General features: G+C 40.5%; 1 protein-coding gene across 1 annotated transcript in view; it reads right to left on the bottom strand.

The window, feature by feature from the left end:
- frem2b (FRAS1 related extracellular matrix 2b) overlaps positions 1 to 24066 on the bottom strand; it is a 45844-nt gene extending 21778 nt beyond the window's left edge. Inside the window, exons 1-3 of the mRNA XM_068745326.1 lie at positions 19056 to 24066; positions 18189 to 18278; positions 2454 to 2600 (exon numbers count right to left, since the gene is read on the bottom strand). Coding sequence (XP_068601427.1) covers positions 2454 to 2600; positions 18189 to 18278; positions 19056 to 24066 — 5248 coding nt within the window. The remainder of the gene's footprint in view (positions 1 to 2453; positions 2601 to 18188; positions 18279 to 19055) is intronic.
- Positions 24067 to 24620: the final 554 nt, after the last annotated feature.

Raw genomic sequence — 24620 nt, 5'->3', positions numbered from 1 at the left:
CTTATCTCTGTGAGGAGGCACTGGCCTGAGATCAGTTAAAATCTCATTGCACCACCGAGGATGGGTGGCTGAACCTGTCAGGTGGTTTGTTTATGCTGGTTAAACAAAATGGCCTGCTACTTTCGGTCTTCAGTCATCAGCAGGGGGGGCAGCTAAACTCTAAGCATAACTGCTGAGGAAAAGGTTATTCGTTTTCTCTGTAAAGGATAGAATGTTACGAGCATTATGCAGTTTCTATTTCATCTTTTAGCTTGGTCTGGAAATACTTCGTCCCTCCAAATTCAAACATACATTTTTCAATAGCTATTTGACAAGACTGAAACAAGCTGAAATGATCAAAGAAGATGGCACGGTGGCACAGCGGGTAGCGCTGTTGCCTCACACCGGGTAGTGCTGTTGCCTCACACCAAGAAGGTTCCGGAGGATAGAGGAAAGGAGGGAGGGAGAGTGAGTTGTACCTTACACGTAGACTTACATAAACTTAGACATAATAGTTCTGCCTTTGGAACGCTTTGTGTTCTTAATAGCATCCTTCTGTTTTAAGATTGTACATTTCGTCAATGTACTCCGCTTCTACTCGTACCAAATCACTTACGTGGACACCGCGGTCACGTTTAGCGATAATTTCATACTTCATCTCCATCCTCGTCATTTGTTTTTCTAGTCACTGCCATCCTTACCACTCGCTTTCTTTGGACCGATCACTTATAAAGAATATTCACAAACACAGCAAAAATCATTAAACGAGCAAACGTGCTCGCATCTTAAATTTAGGCTCGTATCTCGGAGCGTTTGTATGTCAAAGCGCTTGTATTTCCAGGTATAACTGGATTGCTATTTCGAATTTGAGGACATTTTATAACAGAATGATTCTACTGCTGTACTTTGGGCTTGTCCCGTGAGGGGTCACCACAGCAACACCATCCACTCTCATGTCCTCCCTCACTACATCCACGTATCTCCTCCTGGGTCGACCTCTAGCCCTGTTCCCTGGCAGTTCCATCCTCAGCATCCTTCTACCGATATAGTCCCCGTCTCTCCTCTGGACATTATAAAAATGCAAAACATTTTTCTGTGAAGTGAAACAGAGTTCACAATTGCACTGCTTTAATTAATAATGGAACCGTTAATAAAACAGTAGCAAAGCTCCAGAAAAACAAAACAAGGGATTTGTTATTGTTTGCTCAAACTCCTATACGATAATTTTTTCATGCTTCAGTATTTTGTACTGTGAGGTAAATACACGGGCATGCCAGTTCATTTATTTTCTGGTTTTTTTTGTTCTTGCACTGAATTTATGAATATACTATTGTATATTTTAACAGTTATTTACTGTTTACTGTGGATATATCTACCTATGTTATAGTATAGCAAATCGATCTGTCTGCCTTCCTTCACTGCAGTAGAGTATTCTGTACACGCTGCAGTATGAGTCACTACAAAGGTCAAAAAATGTGTGTATTTCAGTGATGTGTTATTTTTAGTGTGGCATTCAAGGATACAGAGAGAAGTACATAAAATGATCCTTGGGGATTGGACTTTTACCATCTACTCATATTATTCTATTCACATTTTTATTGTCAAAATAAATTGTGGTATTAAAAAAATCTAATGGTGCCAGGAATAAGAATTTCTGCCTTTCAGAAATCCATGAATCCAGTCATTACTGTTAATTTATTTACAGCCATTAAATTACTTCAGATAACATGTGGAGAACATTGTGCCATTTTCACAACCAACACATCAGAGTGACCTTTCTCATGGAGGCACGCCATCGCTCAGTGATTGTCCTGGGCTACGGTGTTAGTGGCACATTAATAAGACCTGTGTGACCCAAAGAGTGTCTAGACCAGCTGTAGACTTGTCCTAAAATAAGTAAAACTTTGTGTTTGTGTGTGTGTGTGTGTATGTGTACATGTGAGAGTGTGTATGGTGTCTGTCTGTCTTGTTTACAAATACTTGCCTCTCTGGAACTTTGCCCTAAATAGAATAAATTACATTTTAAAAAATTATAACATTAAAATGTTTCAGATGGTTGATTTTCCTTCATAATGACTTGAATGATACTCTTACTGTTTTCACATAAGAAAATGCATCAATACATCAAATGCTTTAGTATGTAGTATATGTATTTGTAGCATGAAATCTGAGTGCAGAGGAGGATTTGGAACCTCGCCATGATCAAAGTCAAAATATTTTAATTAAAATGATTTGGGAATGCTGAATAGAATTATAAAGCAACTAATGTTATGTGCCCTGTACTTTTTGTAACTTAGTCATTACTGTTTACATGTTGTACGACTTCAGAGAAAACCTAGTCTGTGAACCCTCATTGACAATGGCAACAAACTACTTCTGATTCTGATTCAAAGGAGGAATTATGGATATTTTCTCTCACTTTGGGTGGAATTATCACTACAAGTAACTTCATGAAAACAAAAGAGTCATCTTACTAACGAAGGAGGTCTCCCCGAGGTATCCCCGACGTTTCAGCACAACCTCCAAGAATTTGACCTCTTCCTGGACCACGTAGTGTTCCTTCTCCAAAGAGATCCAAGCCCAGTTTAGACGGAATTGCTGGTTCTTCAGTTTATTGCCTCCTGCAAGCAAATATAGTTGAGAGTTAAAGATAGAAAACAATCAGAACTCCTAACACAGCAGGGGAAAGCACAAATGCCAAACAGATTGACTAATGGTAACTAACTAAATGGGACATTTCAGTGTCCCTTGTTAGAGTGATTTCTTGGATAACTTTGGAAGAAGACTGCGAGACTCCTAGCCAGCATTCAATGGGTGGTATTAGGGGTGCACTGCTCCTTTATTCTAAAAGAATAGCCTCTGTGTTGTCTAATTGTTTCAGTTCTAATGGAGATGAAAGTGTCTATTTCCTGTCTGAACTATTTTAGCCTTGCCCTTTGAAGTACGATTCAAACACCAAGGCAACAGTTCTGGAGGGCATCACTGCTGCCATTTGATAATAAAGAGAGCCAAATGCAGAGGCTTCACACACACATAGATGCACAATACCTTACGTGCAAAGACATTCACACACTGCGTGGCACAGAAAGCTTAGCGCACTTTATTGCTGTAATTTCTGGAGCAGCAACTATCGACTGTCTAAATAATAATCCACTGGTTCTGATAAATCCGCATGCATTCCCCAGACTGTAGTGAGAGCTGCTGCCTGCTGCTCTAACCGAGCCACTCAACATATGGCAGTTGTGAAAGTGGGGAAATAAAAGCGTAACTGCTAGGAGAATTCAGGGACATTGTTATAAGGTTTCAGAGAATTGCTGTAGTTTATGTTGGGCGCGACTCAGAGCCTCTCTCTTGCTCTCTACTGTGGCCCACCCCGGTTGAATGGCCAGTAAATCTGTTACGTCCACCTGACTGCTCCACTGTGTCCATTTCCCTCCTTTCTGGGCAGTGAGTCCTTTACACATTCACCCTTGGTGTTTTATTATGGGTGAGGGTGCATGCATTTATGAGAGTGTGAAATGTTCTCTGCACCTGCTCAGAGCTTTTCCCTGGGGTCTTACTGTGTACATATTTCTCACACAAAGGACGGGGTCTGAGTGCCCTGGGCCCTGACAAAGATTCCTTGTGACAATATTGAGCTGTAAATTGGACAAAGGGACAAAATGTGACACATAAGAACAACAGGGAGCTCCAATGTTTCTTCATACAAATCCAAAAACTCATTGAAATCATTGAGCTGGACAAATTTATTTAATCCATAAAGAACCCATGGAGGTACTTGTATTGTTTCTTTAACGTCTCACCTGCAGTGACGTTAAAGAAACCTGACATTCCCCAGTTTTATTTTGCATTCAGAGTTGCCCACATGTAATGCAGAAGACAGTTGTTCATACTCCTTGGACTTATAGATCCAGATCACAGCAACCTTCAGACGGACTTGTTATCAACTCAGAGCTGTAATTGGGACAAACGGCTGCAAGATCTGTGAAGCTCCAGCAGAAATGAGCAAAGAAAAAATACAAATACTTTCACTGTCCTACAAAATTAACTAAACATTTGAAATAAGTTTGTTAAATACATTGAAATTCTGATGAAATATTTTTTAGATATATTGTTTGAATATATCTAAATATTTTCCCCCCCAGAATATCACAGTTATGTTCAACAGTTTTAGTTCTGCATGTATAATAGTTCAAACTGTGAGAAACATTTACTCAATTATTAAAGTTCAATAAATCGTGCATTTAATTTTCTTATATTTATGACAAAGAGATAAAAGATAACGAAGTTCGCTGAGCGCTAATGTTCTCTTTCTCTTCTGCTTAACAGCAACTTAATTATTAATCACAGATAAGAAACTATTACTACAATTTCTGTTGGTACATTCAAAGTTAAAATGTGTAAAATAAACCCACACTTTTACCCACATTGTATGCTATGGATGTCTGTTAAAGATCTGATGAGCCACTATTGTGTTACATATAATTAGTGATAAATATATTTGTCTCTTTTACAAAACTGTCTCCACATAAATCTCACGCATTGCTGAGGTCTCCCACAGAGCTGGGTTTTGCTCCCTGTGTGTTCCACGTCCTTATTCTGAGACAGGTGACCTGTGTTTGACAGGACCTCCCTATTACTTTTGGATAAAAGCCAGCAGGCACAGCACGCACATAACCAGTAAATACAGCTATAAGCTTGTGGACCAGGTAGTGGAAGGTAATGGAAATAGAGAAGCTATTTATCAATTGACTGACTTCACGGTTTGGCAGACTTTGTTATGTTTATAAGAATAGTAATAATTCTAAGACTGGTGATATACATTCCACCAAGCATCATTCTTGAGAATGTAATGCAATATGCCTCTATATAATCGGAAACTCGGGTAAGGACATTTCTGTAGGCTTTATCCTGAGTGCTTCATACATTTCAGTAACAACAATAAATGCTTATATTTTGTATAATTAATTACATGGCAATGAAGAAGGCCTCGACACCAAAGATGCAGTTTTCTCTTTCTAGATGACTCACGTTAAACACTTGTTAGCCTTCAACACTTCACGCAGGCATAATGTGGCTCTGTCAATCGTTCATTCTTTAAATAGGAGGAAGGACTGTGGAAGATGAGTTAAAGGCAGCACGGAAAAATTCAGAAGGAAGAATTTATGTCCATAGCTCACATTGAAAACAACTCGAAAATCACAATAACAGAAATACAGAAGACTGGTTAAGTCCCGGTAAAACTGAAGCGTGACCTTCAGGGAGCCGAGGAGTGGGGATACTCTTTTCCAAAGGACCACTTCACTCCTCCAGATTTCTGTCCAATTAAGATAAGCAGAGTCCGGAATAAGTCCACTTCAAAGGGGCCCCAAGAAAAACACCAGAGTTAATCGTTAACCTGCAGCACAGCACTGACGCCGAATGTATTGAACATCACCCATGTCGCAGGCCTTTGCATTGCTATGCAGTTTAATGCAGAGGCATGCATTTCAAGCATTGAAACAAACCATAAAAGCTACTCATAGCCAACACAAGGGGCCCATCTTAGAAAATGTATTTCTGCACAGCATCCCCAGTCCAATTACATCCATGGTTTTTGTCAGGAAGCCTATACACACTCGCTTGCAAATTATTTAATACATTTAGTGAATTATTTGATTACCTGGCTATACTCTCCTTTCTGTTGATTTCAAGCAAGCTTTTTTTTTTTACACTCATGGTGCAAGTCTGTTTAAATAACACTGCCATTAAACTGTTGAACTCTCTATTTTAAACTCCTCATCGAAAAAGGTGTTATGAATGAACCTTTACACAAAAGGCCTCCTGCAGCTCATGTTGATGATGTATATACAGGGTCTGCTCCCCTTGTGGATGAGTGATGAGGGACAGAAGTCTTTTGAGAGAGGCCAAAGAATGTCAGAGAGTAGACTGTGCCAACTTAGTGCCCCTGTCTCCTGCCTGCATACATGTTGCAGACAGCCCATATTTGGTCACCATGAAGAATCGTGGGGCTATGCAACCCCATAGAATCTCATCTGTTCATGTGGCCAGGCCGACAGAAGGCAGCTCCATGCCCACAGAGCCAGCACCGCAACGATTAGGAAGGATACATTGGGACTAGCCTGTGAATCCTGAATAAAAGACATCTAAAAATACTGAATGATCCTATACTGTACAATAACTTCAAAAGCCAATAGTCGCCACGATTATTAATAACACATCTAGCAGAATCTAGCGTGTCATGTAGCGCTGAAACATCTAGCAGCATTCTGACATATATACTATAAGATAAATACATATTTTAAAAATGACTAAACAAATATTCACAACATTTCAAATGGTACTTAAAACCCTTTGACTCCTACAATTATAATATCCGCCTGGTTCTTTTTGTCCTTTTCCCCCCTCAATAAATGTGTCAGACAATGCCCCTTTATTGCCAATTATTTGCCCCTTTTGACAGGACAAATGGAAGTGTCCTTTGCCACCAAGAGTTGCTAATGGACAACATTGTGATTGTCCTTGAGTGGCCTTGTCAGTTTTGAAATGAAATGAGCATCTCCATAAGAAAACAATTGTCTACCGACCGATAGTCTAAAAACATACAGAGGCATGAGAGGATGTGCAGGTATGAATGTCAGAAAATCCCCAAATCCAGGTGAGCAAAGTTTGTCTGTTCTATCCAAGAAGTGAAATGCTTATGGCAGGTTCTTACTTATTGTATGAGCCAGTTCAAGTTTCAAATACACCTTTGTTTTACTTTTAATGTCAAATTTTATGTTTGAAAAATGTAAAAATAAGATGTGGCTTTAAAACAAAGTTTTCACACACATTGTGAACCAGTGCTGTTTCTATCATTTTGGCCATCCAAAACACATATTGTATCAAAAATTAGGACAAATCTCCTTCGTTAACAATTCCCAATGTTACAGTCTTGATGGTTTGCATTTTCCGACTGCTCTTGTTTAATTATTGACATTTCTAAATTATTGATTTGCATGAATATTAAATGATGCAATAAACAGTTCCTTTCATAAGTTTTGAATGGAAACTCTTTACCAAATGTAAATGAAAACTTAATTTTCCTCAAATAAATGTGTTTACAAGCATGTGAATATTTCATCTTGTAAAAAACAAAATGCTGACTTGTTTTAGCAGTAAAGATCTCACGTGATAAACACATTCTGTCTGACCTCAACACTGCAGTGTATGATGAACTTTGCAGTCTCTAGAGGCTTTTAATGGGATTAATGTTAATGTTAATGAGACTTTTAATCATGTTTATTATAAATTCTGATGCTTTATCCTCTTTGAAATTTCTGGCACCATGCTGCTTCCGGGAGAAAATGTCAAGCTGAGTTTACATTAAGTTGTAGAACAAACAATAGCAAATTCTGTCCCAATATTAACTCAGTCTGGGTTGTGTTTGGATCCTGGAATGTACCAGCGTATACCAGCATACTTTTCATCTATCCAATTAAGGAAAAAGCGATATGATAATCCTGTTGAAAGAACGAAAGCACATAGCAGAGGAGAGAGACCGAGATGTGGTCTAATCACCCTAAGCCTTGTATCAGGAATAATGAGTTGGCCGCGGCTTGAAAGATTTAGAATTGTTATGATTTCACAGGACTTAATCCCTTTTCTAGCAGCACAGACTTTCAGGGAACTGGTCAGCCATAAATCTGAATGCGCTGCAGGGTCCATTCAGGCTGCTGTCACCTCTGTGTCCACTCTGACATAGTGGTCACTCTGAGGTGGCATTTAAGGGGCCTGGAAGAAAGGCAAAAGCCACTTCTGTATAGAAGTGTTGGGTCAGAAAGCCATGCAAAGCTTAAGCCTTAAGGCAAGCAAGACTTTGCCCTCCGTAGGGAAAGTTCGTTGAGATTAACATCTGTACCACAACTATAAAAGAGATTTTGCTCACAGTGCGACATTTTCTGAATTTGAAAAACAAAGGATGGAATTACTCTCTCAAATAATGAGTGATCATTTCAAGACAAAATACTTGGGAAGCTGTTTGGAGGGTGCTCAGAGATTCAACAATGAAGAAATGCATACACTAAATACAACACTGCTCAGACTTTTTGACAATGCTGCAACATTAACCAACAATTTAAATGAGGTAAACCAATGAACTTTCCAATTAAATATGTTGTCCTCCATAGTAAGAAACAGTTAAAGTGAAGCAACAACCTTCATCTCATTCTGAGACTAGCATAAGGTTGTTGAAACTCCTCCGTGACTTTCTTCCTTTGCCAGTGTGAAAAGGTAGTGAGGAATTCCCAGAGCTCTTATTTCAAATAGACCCCCTTTATTTGTGAACCCTGGAGACACAGGTGTCAAAAACAATACAGTACTGTACACTGTGATTGTGGGGGAAGGACACTCCTGTCCTGTGAGTCTGCTTCATGCTCTAATGTCTGCACACACTTCTACAAATGATCTAACCTGTCATTTGTTACAGAAAACACTTCCAAATAACTCACATCCTGCTTAGAGAGATTATTATTACCCTCGCCGAAGGGGAGGCGAGGCTATTGCAATTGGGTCTGTCTGTCTGTCTGTTTGTCTGTCCACGCGCATAACTCAAAAACTAGTAACCCAATCGACTTGAAATTTTTACACAAGCAAGGTTCTGTCCGTGGCTCGGTCCGTGGCGTTGATCCGGATCTGAATCCAGATTCTAGAATGTTTTAAAAGATTCTTTAACATTGCGAGATAGGGCACTTGGAGGCGAGGGTCTGTAATCTCAGATTGTTCAGCTTGATTAGAATGTTATTATAAGGTATTTAGGAGGAAAAACGTATTGAGGCCATTTAAAAGACATTTCAAACAGAAGACAGAATAAGTCTCAACAGAGTGTCCTTTTAGAAGTATGCCAGGGCAAATGTGTGTCCAGAAATTACTGGCATCACGTACCTGAAAACATCCTAGGTTTTAAACTGTAATCCTATTAGCTTTGGCTGAGAATATTAGTTGAAACAAAATCTATTCCAAACACCTTGAGGATTAGTAAGTGGCTAACTGTGGATGTACAAATCTGCAAAGATTGCACATTGCTGATTTACAACCCGGAGCACAGGTTGCCCTGCCAAGCATCTGAGTTCAAAGCGTATCCATGGTCATGCGCGACTGGTCTTTCATGTGTGGGCACAAGCTATTCGAAAATATTCCATTTTTGGTAAGGCTGATTAAACTCAAATTTGAGCAAATCTTCAACTCACAATTAAAAGCATATGGAGCAACTGAATAATTTACAGCATGAATACACTTTTGACCTTTCAACATGCTTTGTTGGCTGACTTTGTACAGCATGAGGAGTACTATTACATTTGAATATGATTAGCAGTCAAATTCTCTATTAATGTTGTAAAAGCAAGTACATAAATAAATTATCAATCCTTGAGTTGGAGCCATTCAAAGGGGTTATTAAAGCCATTAAGAGTTCATTATATTTTAAATACTAGAAATGCACTTAGAGAGGTAATGAGTTCCTAGTTTCCTCTGCATGCAAGTTCCATAGAATTTGAATGACCTGAGAGGGACACGGTCAAAGTTACTGAAGCAGCTTTTGCAAATATGTAAGAATGAAAAAGGTCAATTCTGAGCATAATGGGAAATTGTCAAATAAACTGAACTCATTAGAACACCTTTCTGAATAGCGAATGGTGAAATAGCGAAATAAGGAGATGCATGTGGAAGTGTGAAAATGAGAGAGAAAACAAAGCAGCATAAGGGTCCGCAGGTTAAAGAGACTTAACAAAAAGTGGGGGGTATGCTTTTCCCTTATCCTTGAATGCACAGTCTTTGCTCTCTTGTCAGACCGAATAATGGTAGACTGTTTGCTGAATGCAGCAGTGTGAGGCCATAGAATATCAAATCCCATCCCAGTCCCACAGATTCACGAGCTCCATACTAATAGAGCTGTCTGTTTGTCAAGGTTGTTCGCAGGACTGGCCTCCATTGGTTTAATTCATAAGAAAATATTTCAGCTGAATTTCACAGCTGTTACTTGCAAACCCTCAAATGCTAGGTTTTTGACCCAAGAGGAAAAGCTTCCACAAAAAACAGGGATGTTAATTCCTGAAAAAGTGTTAAACGGCGGTTGCTTTCTTGTTTATGACTGTTGAAAAGGAGCCTTCAAGTAGAACTACACAAATCCAGTCTGCTATTCTGTCCTCCTGAGATTAGAGTATCTGAGGAAGTGATGTTGTTATAGTTTAGTTCTTGTAACACTGGGTGGATTTCTGAAAGAAACAAACCTTCCATTCCGATTTCTTTATTGGATAATTTGAATTTTACATTGTAAAAATAAGATCCTTTCGTGTCACTCTTTGTTTGCCTTGATGATTTCTTTTGACTTGTTGGGAAGGCAGCAGCTACCCAATAATATTCAGAAACTACAGTGATTGGTATACAACATACTTGTGAATAATGCGGAAATTTAAATCTTAGGATTTTTTTTGTTGAAATCAAGATAAATATGCACTAAATACATTACATTTAACTGTTAACGTTTCATCCATGCAATTAAGCTTCATTTACAAACATGATACGAGTGTAATTGAACTAATAAAGTGACATTAGAATGAGTTACATTTGCAACATAAAACCTTTATCTTAGCTGTGCATCTATCTCATCTCAATTCAACACAGTGTCCATACAGAAATAACATAACCAATTGGGCACCAACTGTCAGTGTATTCAGATTTCATTACATCCATCCATCCATTGTATTGTTGATGAGACAACCACGATCTTGTCTAAAGCTGCCTATCCGGACAAGACGCATCGCAGGGCCACACAAAAGAAAAACAAACACACAGCTTGACACTCTACACCTACAGAACATTTAAATGGATATATTTGGTATACATATAACTTCTAACCGAATAGATTATTGCCCAATCTAATTTACCATCTAAGTCTAGGTAGATAAGGTAACAACAGCAATTCCCCACAAACATAAAGTAAGCCCAACACTTTGATACTGATCGCAGAACTGTAAAAGAAATGTGTCTCTCAACAACAAAAAGCAGCTCTCGACGCAAGGCTGCCATTCAAAGCTAGTACATAGCCTGATGTACAGAATGCAACCCTGAACCCAGAGGAATAGAACAAAGTAGGAAGATGTGATGAGCTCTATTTCCCAGACGGTGAAAAGTATTAGATCTGAACAACAAAAGCCAAATGTCAAAAGGGAGGAACATATAATTCTTGCAGCAGTTGCATTGTTGTCTTCAGCTCTATCTGTGACATTTTAAGTAAAGCACACCAAGTGCTTAAAAATAAGAAGCTGAGTTAAGTTAAAATGGCATCTGAGCGGGATGGATGGAACAAATTTTGGTGGGTTTTGGCGATAGCTCCATTCCAGACTTCCCTGATGTCTAAACCTGAAACTTGTGGCCTATTTTTGCTTCCCTTTTCACATTTACCTACTAATACTTAACTTTCCACACTAAGCCCACATCCCTGAACAACGAGATAAGCCCAGGTATGGTCTGGTTAATTTCAGACAACAATAAATCCCTGTGTGCCCTTCATGGGGGAGGGGTTTGTCTGAATTCTGGACACTTCCCTAGCTGTTTAGTTCCTACGTTCCCGAGCAACATGCATCAGTCCATCTGTGTCAGGTATTTCTATTCATAAATAAATTACACCACACACTTGGAGAGCTCACAATGCTGCATTAGAGCCTTCGCAACCTGTCAACACAGGCGGTGTTTAGAGAATGCAGCGCATTCATGCCATCGCTACAGGCAACATCCTTTCCACCATCAATACTGGGACCAACATAGCACTTATATCTGTCATCTCCTTTCTGACTACTCTTGTCTTTCTCAGCTTGATGACTTCTCATATCGTGCCTATCAAGCTCATACGGAGGAAAGGATGTGGTGGAGGTGTGGGACATTTATTCACACACGGAGTCCCCGAAGAGTTTCATCCACCCCATTAATAAGACGAGAGCTCATGACTCTCCCCCACCGTGTTCATAGGAAATGCATAAATTACAAACCTTCTGACAAGGTGCTGGAAAACATGCAACATTTTCTCTCTTCTGCACATTTCTTTTGAATGTTGGAATGCTGATTATATCAAAACAAAAGGGCCTGGTGTTTTTCCTGGGATACAACATAGTATTCTCATCAAAGGACACAACAGCTTGAAATCAAAGACAAAGCAAACTGTAGTTGATACCCATTTTAGAAGGGCCAGCTTCATCTCTGATTAAAGGATCAGGCAGCTGGCCCTAACTTGGATAGACGCTTGTGAGTGTGTGTGTGGATAAATAGTGTGTGCAAATGAGGTGTACCATGCAATGGGCTCCAATCTTGAATCCTCAGCTGGAGAGAGTTGGAACACTATAGGCCTCGCCCAGCTGTCAGAGGCTTGTCATGCAGCAGGATTGTGAGGAGCATCTCCGGCCCACTGCTGGGACTCGGGGCCCAAAAACACATTATCCAGAGTGATTTTGTAAAATTGAACAAAAGCTCTGCGAGTGTGAAAAGAGTCTCAGAGTCCCTACTGTTTTCAGATTTGTCAAAATACAGTAATTTGATATGCAATGGCCAAAAATCAAACAACACACCATGTGAAAAGAACTTTCTTTTCCATCCCACACATAATATAATTTTAAGAAATTTTCCTGTTCGTGTGAGAAAAACATGCATTAAAATTGATGTATTCCTTTGGTTTACTGGAGATAGTGAGACTCTCGATGTTCAAAAATCAAAGCTGTTGACAAAAACTTTAGCTTGCAATTTTTTTTTCTTCTCAAAAACAGAAGGATATCTGCCCTCTCTTTGCTTGAACAACCACAGTTCTGCTAGACTGATATCCTAAGGCATGTATGACAACACATATCATCATCCAGGGAACAAGCCTGGGCCTGGAATGTCTCCTTTTGGGAATTTGTCTGCTTTGGCTCAACATACTCACTTTGGCAGCATATGAGAACCGAAGAAGGGACCCTTCTGGTTTCCCAAATGAAAATGAAGTCACATCAACTTGAACATTGGTTGCATACTTACATCTGGCAGTAAAGGCAGTAATGTTACACCATGTCAATCAAATGCTTTTGCATTTTCATTACTGCCAGCACAATGCTTAATTCTAAAGAAATGGAACACCACCTGTCTCCCCACTTTCATACAGTGGATCAAAGAATTAATCACATCAAAGTGAGAAATTGAGAGCCACTTCACCTCCACTGCAATGTTTTAATATTCTTCCATGATGGTGAGTCAGGCCACTAGTTCAGGGCAGGCTCGAATTATTATTGCGTTACTGAAAAGGACTTCAATCTTATAATAAATTTATTTATTTCTGCTCTTGATATCTGGAATATGAAGATGATTTAATGCCTGATGTTGTTTCATAATTTCACTTTTTCTTATTGGTTGACATAGCAATTAATGTGGACCTGTCCCAATTATATGGAAAATTGAGAATTAATCAGTAAAATTTTGCGGACTTACCCCTTCACATGACTGCAGCATTCATTCTAATAATTATGTCACCTAATGTGAAGTGCAAATGTAGGTTTGTCAACTTGTGATTTAAGTTACACAAGTAACTTACTTACACAATTAACATTGATTGCAGACAGGTAAATGGAAGTCTGCTGGGAAGTACAAAAATCTCAGGTCTAATAAATGACATGACTTTTACTGCTCTGTGATTCACAATCACATTTCTCCAGGGCATTAACAATACTGCTATCATGACTGTGATAGCAGTCTGTCTAGGCACCCCTAAAACAGCAGATTATGTATTTTCGTACTTTTAAGCAGTCATTTACAATCATGAAAAAAAGACTAAGTAAACTAAAAAAAACATTGATGTGAAATTGGTTAAATTAGTACTCCATTTATAACTCAAAATATATTTAATCTTAATCACTTGATACAACAAAATATATAAATGCACTGATATTTTTCTAGGCATACTTTGCTGTAGCCCAAGGTGAATGTTTCATTCACTTTATTGGGGACTGTAGGGACATCGATATGTGCATTACTTCAGTCATCTCTGCACCACACAAACATAAAGAGTCAAAGAAAAGTCATTCACAGATACATCTTGTTACGTCGCGTGCAGAGGAGACTGGTGCTGCTGAATTAAGATTGCAAATATAACTCCTTGCCAACAAGTGACAAATGTATGTCTCTACATTAGTAACTAATGGCGTAAAGGACCAGTGAAACATATAAATCACTCGCCATCTAAAACCATTAGGCTAAATTCTCTTTTTTTAATCACATTTTTTATCCTCAAAGTGAAGCAGATATTACTTAGGAACAGCTCATCTAATCAACTCCCAGATGTGTTTTCACATGACATTTTTCCATAACAATGAAATGACAGCCTAATATTTTATTAGCTGCAGCACAGATGGATGAGGATGAAAATGTAACACCCTGAAATCTCTTTTAAATCTCAACAACTGGCCCAGCTATGTAGTTTGCTGATGCTTAAAACATATTGGATGGATAGAATTCATATTCTAAGATTTGAAGAAAGAGTAATGCCCGCCGCCAAACTAAAGACGGTAGACGGTTCCATTAATAACAGGGTAGAAACACACAGCCTAAATGCAAGGCGAGCTGTCACCACACTGTGATGGGATATTGGAGAGTACACAAAGTTCATATTAACCTCACAACTGCATGTGGGAGCATGTTGCCTTTCACTTGGCTTGTGTTGTAACATGTTCTGGGGACAATTATAATCCCTCCTAACCTGGGATTAGACAGGAAGGGAAAATAGGGAGATGCAATTCAAGTATGCACTCATTGTCACAAGCAATTACATTCTGATAACAATGAAGCTGTAGAAGATCAGCACAGTAGATGCTATTGTAGGCTGCAATGGTTCAGAGGATCTATTAAGTTGAGGTACACACAGTAACCTGAATTTATCTTGTTACACGAAGCAGAAATAACAAACAGAGCATGCTTGTGCTGCAGATTAGGACTGGAAAATGGAAGCGGGAAACATTATTCTCTTTTTCAAGGGCTGCCATATAAAAAAAATAAGGTTCCAAAGATTTTGTCTGTGTTGTTGAGACCCATTCCACTACAAATCTAAATGGTTGATTTTCATGTCAGATGCACTAAACATATTGAAGATGTCTTACTCGTCAAATTGGAAAGCACAGGGAACTTGCTCTATTGGCCCACCTTCAGCATTACTACATTTTTGCTGTCACTTGTGCCTCAGTGAAAGAAAAAGGTACATTGATGGCAAGTACCTGGACAGGAATAAAATAACAAGACCACCAGTGTATCCGTCAGGAACATCCCTGATGAATGACTGATTGTCTGGGTAGGGGTAGACAAGGATTCAGCTCTTCAAACAACTGCTTGGAAATGCAGAGGCTTGCGTGTGCTCAGGTAAACTCAGGTAAACTCACCTGAATGCACCTAAATTATCAGGAGACAAGGGGGTGGGGGGGCTGAAGACAAGTAAAACACAGTAATTATTGTAAAGCCTAAAATGACTAAAATGACAAGAGTGCCCCCCCCCCCCACACACACACACACACACGCACACATATACTAATCTTGTTCTAAATAAGACACTTTCCAAGTAAGTGAAGACATTTCTGGCCCACCCCTGTGTCTGTGATCGCGCGCCAGGTGTGATATTTCTCCAACACAACAAACAGATGTCCACAAATTAATGTGTACTTCTAGTCCTCTGTGATTATTCATTCAACCTCTGAGAAGCTTGACAAATAGTGAGGCACAGAAGCGGATCTGAGAAAATAAGATGTTATCTTATCTTTTAGAAAAGCACCTTACATACAGCTGTAAAGTACATAGTGGCACCGTTATGATAAAAAAAAAATGATAAGGCTTAACATCCACATCCAATTACCACTGCTGCTGTAATGGAATATTCCAATTTGAGGTGATATCAGTGCATTTAAGTTTGTTTTAGCACATTAGGGTTACAAGTTGTCGTATGCACACTGCCATAATTCTGAATAATTATTTTTGTAGCATCTCATACTGTTTTAGAATATTCACCATTTTGTTAGTTGTAATTAAAAGCACATCCTTTAGCCAATAATTGAATGAAACAGCAACTTTTCTTCGGTGAGAATGTTTTATCCAGCTGAACAAAACTATTAACTTTGGCTGTAACATCGTTTTTAGAAGCTGTTTTTAAATCCTGAATATTTGCCCACTAAAAGCAAAGCCATTAGTGCAGCATAAACTGGTTAGGATCAAAATAGATAAAAAGAAAAAAATAGGCACTGAACACATTTAAGTTTAAATTGCACATCAAGCTTCGAATAAGTATTCGGCCTCTGGCAACTCAATTTAAGAGAGCTGGGACTATGTTCTGTACCTGGGTAATCCATCTGTTGGTGGAGTTATGGTCTCAACAGCTAAAATTACCTTGTCAGATGTCAGATGGCCATAAGTATTTGAATTACGTGTAATGAGTGGCTTGGCATTTTCCATGCATTCTCCAATTGCAAACAAAGACTTGCCATGAGTAAATGAGTGTCATGCCTTGTAATAAGTCCAGGTTGTAAGCCTATTTTTTGGCTGCTAATAGAGCCTCCAGAAAACTCGGAACAATGGCTTGCATGGGCGACTGACGACAGAGGAGCAAAGCCATAAGAGAGAAGAGGCAGAGATATACAACATATATAGCATTTTACAACGAATCCTGAAATGAGCAGCTGATTATTCAATCAACCAAAATAAAACTACAATTAGAGACATTTATGGACTGTTGAGCAATTTATCAGGCAAGACCTTATACAGTCAAATGTGATTGTTTTCCACCTCTCTCTGTTGGAATTTCACATATTTAATGATGAATCTGTAATGAAATCAAATAACATCATACTAGTGAGCTTTCAGTCCTGGCTTTATTTCTGATCTGAAATTGTGTACATTATATGCACTGTAAATAAATACAAATATGTCAGTGGTTAATCATACAGATGCTAAATGCTTTCATTGTTCATCATTGCTGTTAGCAAAAACTGTGAGATGAAGAAGTAACTTTTCACCCTAAAAATGCAAAATGGAGTTGGCAAATTTCCAAATAAACTTGAAGCGTGGAGGAAAAAGTTTTACACTGCTGAACAAGACAGAGTGCAGCTGTGTGCCTCTTTAAGTGCCTCCCCAACACAACTGTTCAAAGCCAGAGGCTCTGTCTAGGGAATTAGGGCAGCCACCAGCACAGCTTAAATCTTATTAAAAAATGTTCACTGGCTGCCTTGCAAGCGTTAGAGCAGTATGTGACGAGTTCTTATGGATGGAGCATGCAACAAGGCTATTCATCAAATTTTCAACCCATTTAGGTGCCATTATAAAACATAATTTCCATGTCATATTTGACATTGTAGACAAAGGGATTTTGTCTGACCACTATTTTTTAGGACATAAAACAAGTGATGTTTTGAATCCTATCAAATGTAGAAGTAATGTTAAAGAGAATGCCAAAAAACAAAAAAATAACTAGTTGCCAATACCAACAATACCAGTGTTAGATACAAGTATGTCAGCAAGTAAATGAACAAAACAAACCTCAATCGACAAGAAACAGCTCTGTGAGGGCTCAGTAGTGCCAGCAGCTCAGGTGAAGTCCTTTTATTCACCATCAGCTCTAGATAAAGACTTGTCCTCTGGATTTCAGTCATCACTCATTAGCATCCCATCCACATGTTGCCATTGATGTTAAGATCTGTATTATTCAGCTAAAACCACAGATTAGTCCTGAGTCAAGAGATGAGAAAATGTGCACAGGGGCCCACTGAGGTGATTGTGGGAAAATAAGGCCCATGTTAGAGAGTTCTTTTGTGCTCATTTATCACAGCTGAATAGTAGCAAAAAGGACACACTGTCAGGCACACTGCTTCTGCTAATCACCGGAATGATTGCCTCAAACCATTCATCAAGCTTGTGCCTGATTACATATCTACAATGGAAGAAATGTCTCTGCAAATTGTTCTGTTAATTACTTACTCACTGAATCCATCATTACCTTCTTAATCAGGAAGCCCTCGCCGTGAAAAATCAAAAGGTGATCATGGCTGAGGTGCTATGAGACTGACACATAAGTGAATGACAAAATTCAACTTTCAGCAACAAAAGTCTGAATTTCAAGGACTCCTAATGTTTCTCCAATCGCATGGTATGATTTTAAGAGAGCATGGTTAGATGAAGTAGCTTACCACTGTCCTCGATTGAGAAATGGAAGATGTCATTCGTAGCATTGTCGTTATCCCTCAGTACATAGCATATTTTCATGTCGTCAATTTCAGCTGAAAAACAGAAAATTGCATAAATATAAAGTCTGTGAAAATCCATTATTTTGCTTAAATAACAAGTGGGAAGATATGACAAATGTATTTCTCTCAGGCTATTTGTCTGGAAGCACTCCTAAGCCCTGGCATAAGATGCAGGCTGAGGCTCTGTGATCAAATGTGCACACTGCATAGTGTCAGGGGTATCTGAAAGGAGAGTCCACCTGCTAACAAGGGCTGCATTTCTATTAGACTCCCAAATAACACATAACACAGAATAACCTGATTAGCGGCTACATCGTGCTGATTTGTTTGTGATGCTGTTAGTGTGTTGCTAGGGGTTCTTCATGGCCCTGGGTCTGGAATATTTCACTTTACAGCCTTTACCGGCTTGAATATTTGATGGCAAAATATTTCCCTTCGAAGGGATCACATAAAAATGCATAGCTACAATTTGTAAATGCATTTCTTTGTTTGGTGTCTGTTTATTCTTGTGAGAATGGTTTAAATATTGAAAAGCCTCTTGGGGGGGGGGGGGGGGGGGGTTAGGGTGTGCTCTCTAATGAGCTCTGGTCAGACTAAGGTATACTTAATTTCCGTGAACAAGCAGTCTCTAGAGAATGTGTACAAAAACCTTTCTATTTGAATTCAGGCATCAGAGGGGAGTAAATATAAAATGAGTTTGAGAGTGTGCTCCGGGGAATTAAAACTGTCGTAAATGTGAGTCAGTGCAGCACATTAGAAAGCTGAAAGAATGTCACAGGATTGTAAAGCCGTTTGAACTGCAGCACTTACCCTGTGTGAACGTGGCAATGGTGGCATTTCCTTTGCCGAGGTTGATCAGGTATCCATGAACTGGGGCAACTGTAATCCTAAAGGTCACAGAATCATGAACGCTGTCTCTGTCTTCTGCTTTAAGCGTCTTACTGGTAATAACAAATCCCAAGTGGCCAGTCTCAAGAATCCGCAATGATGGGGCACCTTTATTCACCACAATCTGTGGTATTCCATTATCCATTGGGAGGACAGTAATTCTCATCACTTGAGGCTTTCGAGTCTCAAATACTGTTTCAGGGAAGATGTAGAAGTCTGTGTGAGTGCCATCCGTAACAGTAAAGGAAAAGCTGTCCTCTGCACTCTCTGTGCCATCATGCTTGTAGCTAATCATGTTTTCATTCAGGTCCTGCTTTGTGAAGGCGGTGACAGGCTGGGTGCTATTGAAGAGCAGGAGACCATGAACCGGAATTTGAGTGACCGTGAACTTCAAGAGGCGATCGGCGGTGTCTCTGTCTTCCACAGTTAGCTCAAAAGGCGTAATGAGTTTTTTCTCGCCCTCGGTCACCACCAGGTTGTGTATTGTGACCACAGGCTTCTTGTTGTCCACGTCACTGATGGAAATGCGGAAAGTACGAAACACGGGGTTGTAGCCATCGGTCACTTCAAATTCAAAGCTATCCATTTTCACTTCGTCGTCTGCGGTGTGGATGTAGTAAATCTTGTTTCCAGCCATTTGGAGCTGCGTGAAGGACGAAATGGGCATCCCAGGTGTGTCTGTGCACTCGAGGTGTCCTCTCATTGGAGCTCTGGTGATTGTGAAAACCAAGTGTTCGTCTGGGCTGTTGAGATCACTGGTGCTGAGCAGGTCTGTTGTCAGAGTAACCCTGCCACCTTCTTTCAGCGATACACCTTTATTGATGACATCTGGGAAAACCATGTCAATGCCGCCAACCGTGACGTAGAAGTATCTGTCAATCAACGGGTTGATTCCATCCGTCACATCGAATTTAATGAGGTCACGGATCCCCTCTTGCCCATTATGGATGTATATAATCAAGTCTTGATCCACTTCATTCTGAGTAAAGTTCGTGCCCACTGTGACATTTTGCAATGTCCCTGAAGACGTCGTCCTCTGTAAAAGACCCTGACCAGGCCCGTAGCGTATAATATAAGTTAGCGTGCTGTCGTCAGAGTCCAGGTCAGTGGCTTTTAAAACATTGCTGTTTATGATTTTTATATCACCAATCTCAATTTCGAGGCCGTCATTGATCGCCATCCTTGGGGTCTCGTCATCCACAGGTATAATCATAACTACCAGTGTTTTCTCCACACGGAACTTTCCGTCTGTGAGCACAATATCAAAGCTGTCCTCTGTGGTCTCTGAGTCATCATGCTCATACACAATGCTGGAGGCCTCTCTAATTTCATCCAAGGTGAAGTTAGCGATGGGGACAGTGCCAGTAGTGAGCTGATTGAGAATAAACCCGTGCTTGGGGGGTTTGCTAATCACAAATGTGAGCTGATCAGTGGGGAGATCGGCATCAGCGCCGTTTAAAATGGGAGTGTCAATGACTATGTTCATGCCTTCCATAACGACAAATTCCCTCATGAAAATCTCAGGCATTTCATCATTAGAGGGGATAATTGAGATTGGAAAAAAGTGCCTTTCAGAGAAATTGATGCCATCAGAGCACCTGAATGTAAATCTATCCTCTACTGGCTCTACTCCTTTGTGAATGCTTTGAACATAGTAAATATGATTCCGTCTAATGTCCTTGATGGTGAAAGCGCTAATGGCTGTCCCAGACCTGGATTTCTCTGAGCCCGGGGCCGGGGAGATGTTTTCCACATACCCTGAAGTTGGCTGTACAATGATTGTACAAAGCAGGTCATCGATGGGGGTGTCGACATCCTCACTGCTTATGTGAAGAATCTCAATGACATTCTTCTGTCCCTCAACAACGGTAAACTGTTGCCCCACAAAGACCTCTGGAGCATGGCTGTCCAGAGGAAGTATAGTTACATGCACTCGGACACCTGTGATCTTATTCCCTCCAACAGTCCACTCATCAGACATGTCTGTCAATGTGAGATTGAAAAAGTCCTCCTTTGTGGTCAAGCCTACCTCCCCACTGGTATGAGCGTAGATCACAAAGCCATTAATGATGTCAGCCTGGGTGAATGTGACCGATGGAACACCTTTCACCAGAATTTCACCGAACGATGGTGGATTCTCCACGATGAAGGTCAAACGAAGGTCATCTGTGTCCTCATCTCTTCCCTGAATAACATTACTTGTAATTTCTGTTGCTCCATTTTCCAATACATCAAAGTATGAGCCAATTGTGCCAGCTGGGAGACTAATAATTGGTGTTTCATCATCAACTGGCTTCACATGAATCTTTATAGTGATTGGGACAACATGGACTCCGTCGCTGACTTCTATTTGTATCAAATCTGCTGTGGATTCGTCCCCATTATGGATGTATGAAATTCTGCCATTTCCAATATCCTCTAGGTTGAAAGTGACTCCTTTCGTCATATCAATGAATGAAAACTGAATCCGGCCATGCAGTGGAAGCTGAGTAACAGTAAAGGATATCTGCTTGCGGTCTGTGTCCGTGTCTGAGGTGTCAAGCTCAGCACTTGAAATCACATGCATGCCACTTTCAAGCACAGTGAATCCAGAGTTGGTTATTTCAGGTGGCTTGTTGTCCACAGGCTTTAAAAGTATAGTAAAAACTCCTTCTACAATATTTGCAGAAATATCCTCTACACTGTACTTAAACTGCAAAATACGAGTGGTAATTCCAAGCTCGAGGTCAGGTGGCTTGTAAGCGATTTTATGATGGTTAATTTGTGCCTGAGTGAACGTTGTGATTTCAGCGTTTGGTTTTTCAGTTAATACCAGAGCTCCAAATACAACAGGACTGTTCTCATCTGTGTCTGTAGGCGGTTGGACGATTGTGTATTTCAGATCCCGATCCTCTGAGTCCAGGTCAGTGTAACGGAGGAATTTCTTTCGGAAATAAGTAAGCTGATACTCGTGTACAATCATTTGCAGAGTCGTTTCAGGGTATAGTTCGGGTGGGAGGTCATCAACAGGAAGAATTTTGATAATGAAAGCGCTCTCACCTGATTGGTTCGGTGGGTCATTGTCATCTTGAACTTTAAACAAAAACTGATCCATGACTGTGCTGGTGCTGTGGCCGCCAATGTGTTTATAAAACAGTTTACCGTCAGTAATATCCTGCTGCAACCATTCAGTCACTACTTTCTCATATAATTCATCCTGTGTATTAAACTTCCAGGTTGACGGATCCTCCGGGGCCTCAGACTGACGCAGCAACACCTGCCCAATTTTGGAAAAGGGAGGCAATATTGTGAATGTTACTGAAGAATCCTCCGAGTCTATGTCTGCTGCACTGAGCATTAGTAAGGAGATCGGCATCATTTGATTTTTGAATAAAACCAAGCCAGTGTTGGCATTAATTATCGGGGGTTCATCATCAGTTGGCACAACAGTGATTGGAAACAGAAACTCCACATCATTTGTGCCATCTGTCATTCTGAAAATTATATTGTCACTGTATGTGTCGCTTCCATCATGTTGATAAATGACCAATCCAGCATCGAGGTCACCTGGTGTGAAAAACTTCCTCCTTGAGCCCAGAACAGTTAAGTCTCCATGCTTTAGCCCATCAATAACAGTGATTTTGACTTTGTCTAAATTGTCCTCGTCACTGATTTCCAAATTATGCGAACTGGACAGAGATCTGGACTGACCCTCATACAGCAGCTGGCCGACATTTCTAGTAACCACAGGGGCCAATGTGTTCATGGGCTTAATAACAATCATGAACGCGAAAGGGTCTGACACGGCTCCCTCTGTGTCCACAACCTCAAACTCAATCTGGAAAATCCGCTCAGTGTTAGAATCCACAGCAGGCGGTTTGTAGGCGATTTTCAGCTCTTTCAAGTCTCCTTGGTAAAATGACATTATTGGTAAATTCCTATCATCTGTGCTAACAATGTAGCCCTCCTCAAACGACAGGGTGGATGTGATGTTGAAAATTAACTCATCAGGATTAGACTCGACATCCTCTGCAGCCAGCATGTCCACGGTTAAAGCTGTCATTACAAACTGATCGACTTCCATCATCATCATCGCCACAAAGCTGGGTTTGGGAGCCGTGTTGTCTTCTCCTTCTTTAATTCTCACCAAAATTTGGAAAAATTCCTGCTTGAGCAAATTGCCTTCCTTATCATGCAATGCCACCAGCATCGGAATGTAATCTCTGCTTGGTGACTTCAAAGCAAAGGTGTGCTGATAACGGAGGTTCATTCTAGTGAATTCATCGCAGTCCACCATCATGCCGAGGCTGCTTTCATCCACAAGTTGTCCATACCTTGGCAGCGCGCTGCCGCCAGAGAGAGGGATTATTTTGCATTGTTCTACACTTCTATCAAAGGTGAATTCCAAAACTCTTCTGTCAATAGCGTTGCTCGTGCCGAGCAGCTTCTCAACGACGAGCGGCATATTTTTGGAAAGCACTTCCAGTTGCGTGAAAATGACTTCCACTTCAATCATAAAAGGTATTATAATGGTATCCGTTTGAGTGTCGTACCTGAGCTGCAACCTTACGCGGTCCCTCGGGGGGCTCCGGGAGCCGAAATGAGAGTACTTCACGTCGTTAGGGCCAAATTCACACGGAAACTTTTTCGGAGACAACTGTCCAGGCCTTTGGGACAGCGGGTCGTTTTCCAGGACCGTCACGCTGCATCGATCACCGGGCTGAACTTGGATGACTAAATCGTTGATGGGATCAATGAACACTGATCTCCCGAAGGGCACCCGGATCCCATTATTGGCAACCAATATCGTATCCTCTGACGGCTCGGACCTCAAGGCGTATGATAATCCATAGTTGTTAAAAACCTGCGCGGCTGCATCACCTGTCAGAATGACTGCAAGCAAAGCCAAAGCGGCGCCGGTCCCACGCAGACGCGCGGAATTGATCCAAGCCATTTGTAGCGTGACGCAGAGAAGACGCGCTGAACTCTAAACAGAAACGCTTGGAAATCAAAGTTACACGTAAGTAAAATCAGAGCTGGATAATATCACGCATCTGTGAACACTAACGCGCACCATCCTCCCACGGCAGCAGCAGCAGCGCGCACTGATAACGCGCACTAAACTTCAGACTCCTGCCTCGGCGGAGTGAGGAGAGTCACGCCCACCTCTCCGCCGATTGGCCGGTGTCTCCGCTGGAATGCGTTTGGCAGGTTGTGAATGGATGTGGCCTGTGCCATTCAGGGCAGACAAAGCAACGCCGTTTGTGGTGGATCGCATTAAATAATGTAAGATAAAAGAAAAAGAAAAGGGAAAGAGGTGATATTTGGGGAGAACAAAGATTTATAACCTGCAGTATGACAAGAAGAATAGATCATGAAAGTATGAAGAGGTTCAAACGTCTCTGTCAACCCAGAGATAGATTCAGAATCCTCTATATATTTTTCAATCCAAAGTATTCATTCGCTCCAGACTATTCTTGTAAATAATGGAAAACTCGGAGTTCAGTT

This window comes from Brachionichthys hirsutus, chromosome 11 (genome assembly GCF_040956055.1).
Source record: "Brachionichthys hirsutus isolate HB-005 chromosome 11, CSIRO-AGI_Bhir_v1, whole genome shotgun sequence".
NCBI classification, from domain to species: domain Eukaryota; kingdom Metazoa; phylum Chordata; class Actinopteri; order Lophiiformes; family Brachionichthyidae; genus Brachionichthys; species Brachionichthys hirsutus.
This window is presented reverse-complemented; position numbering and strand designations above follow the sequence as displayed.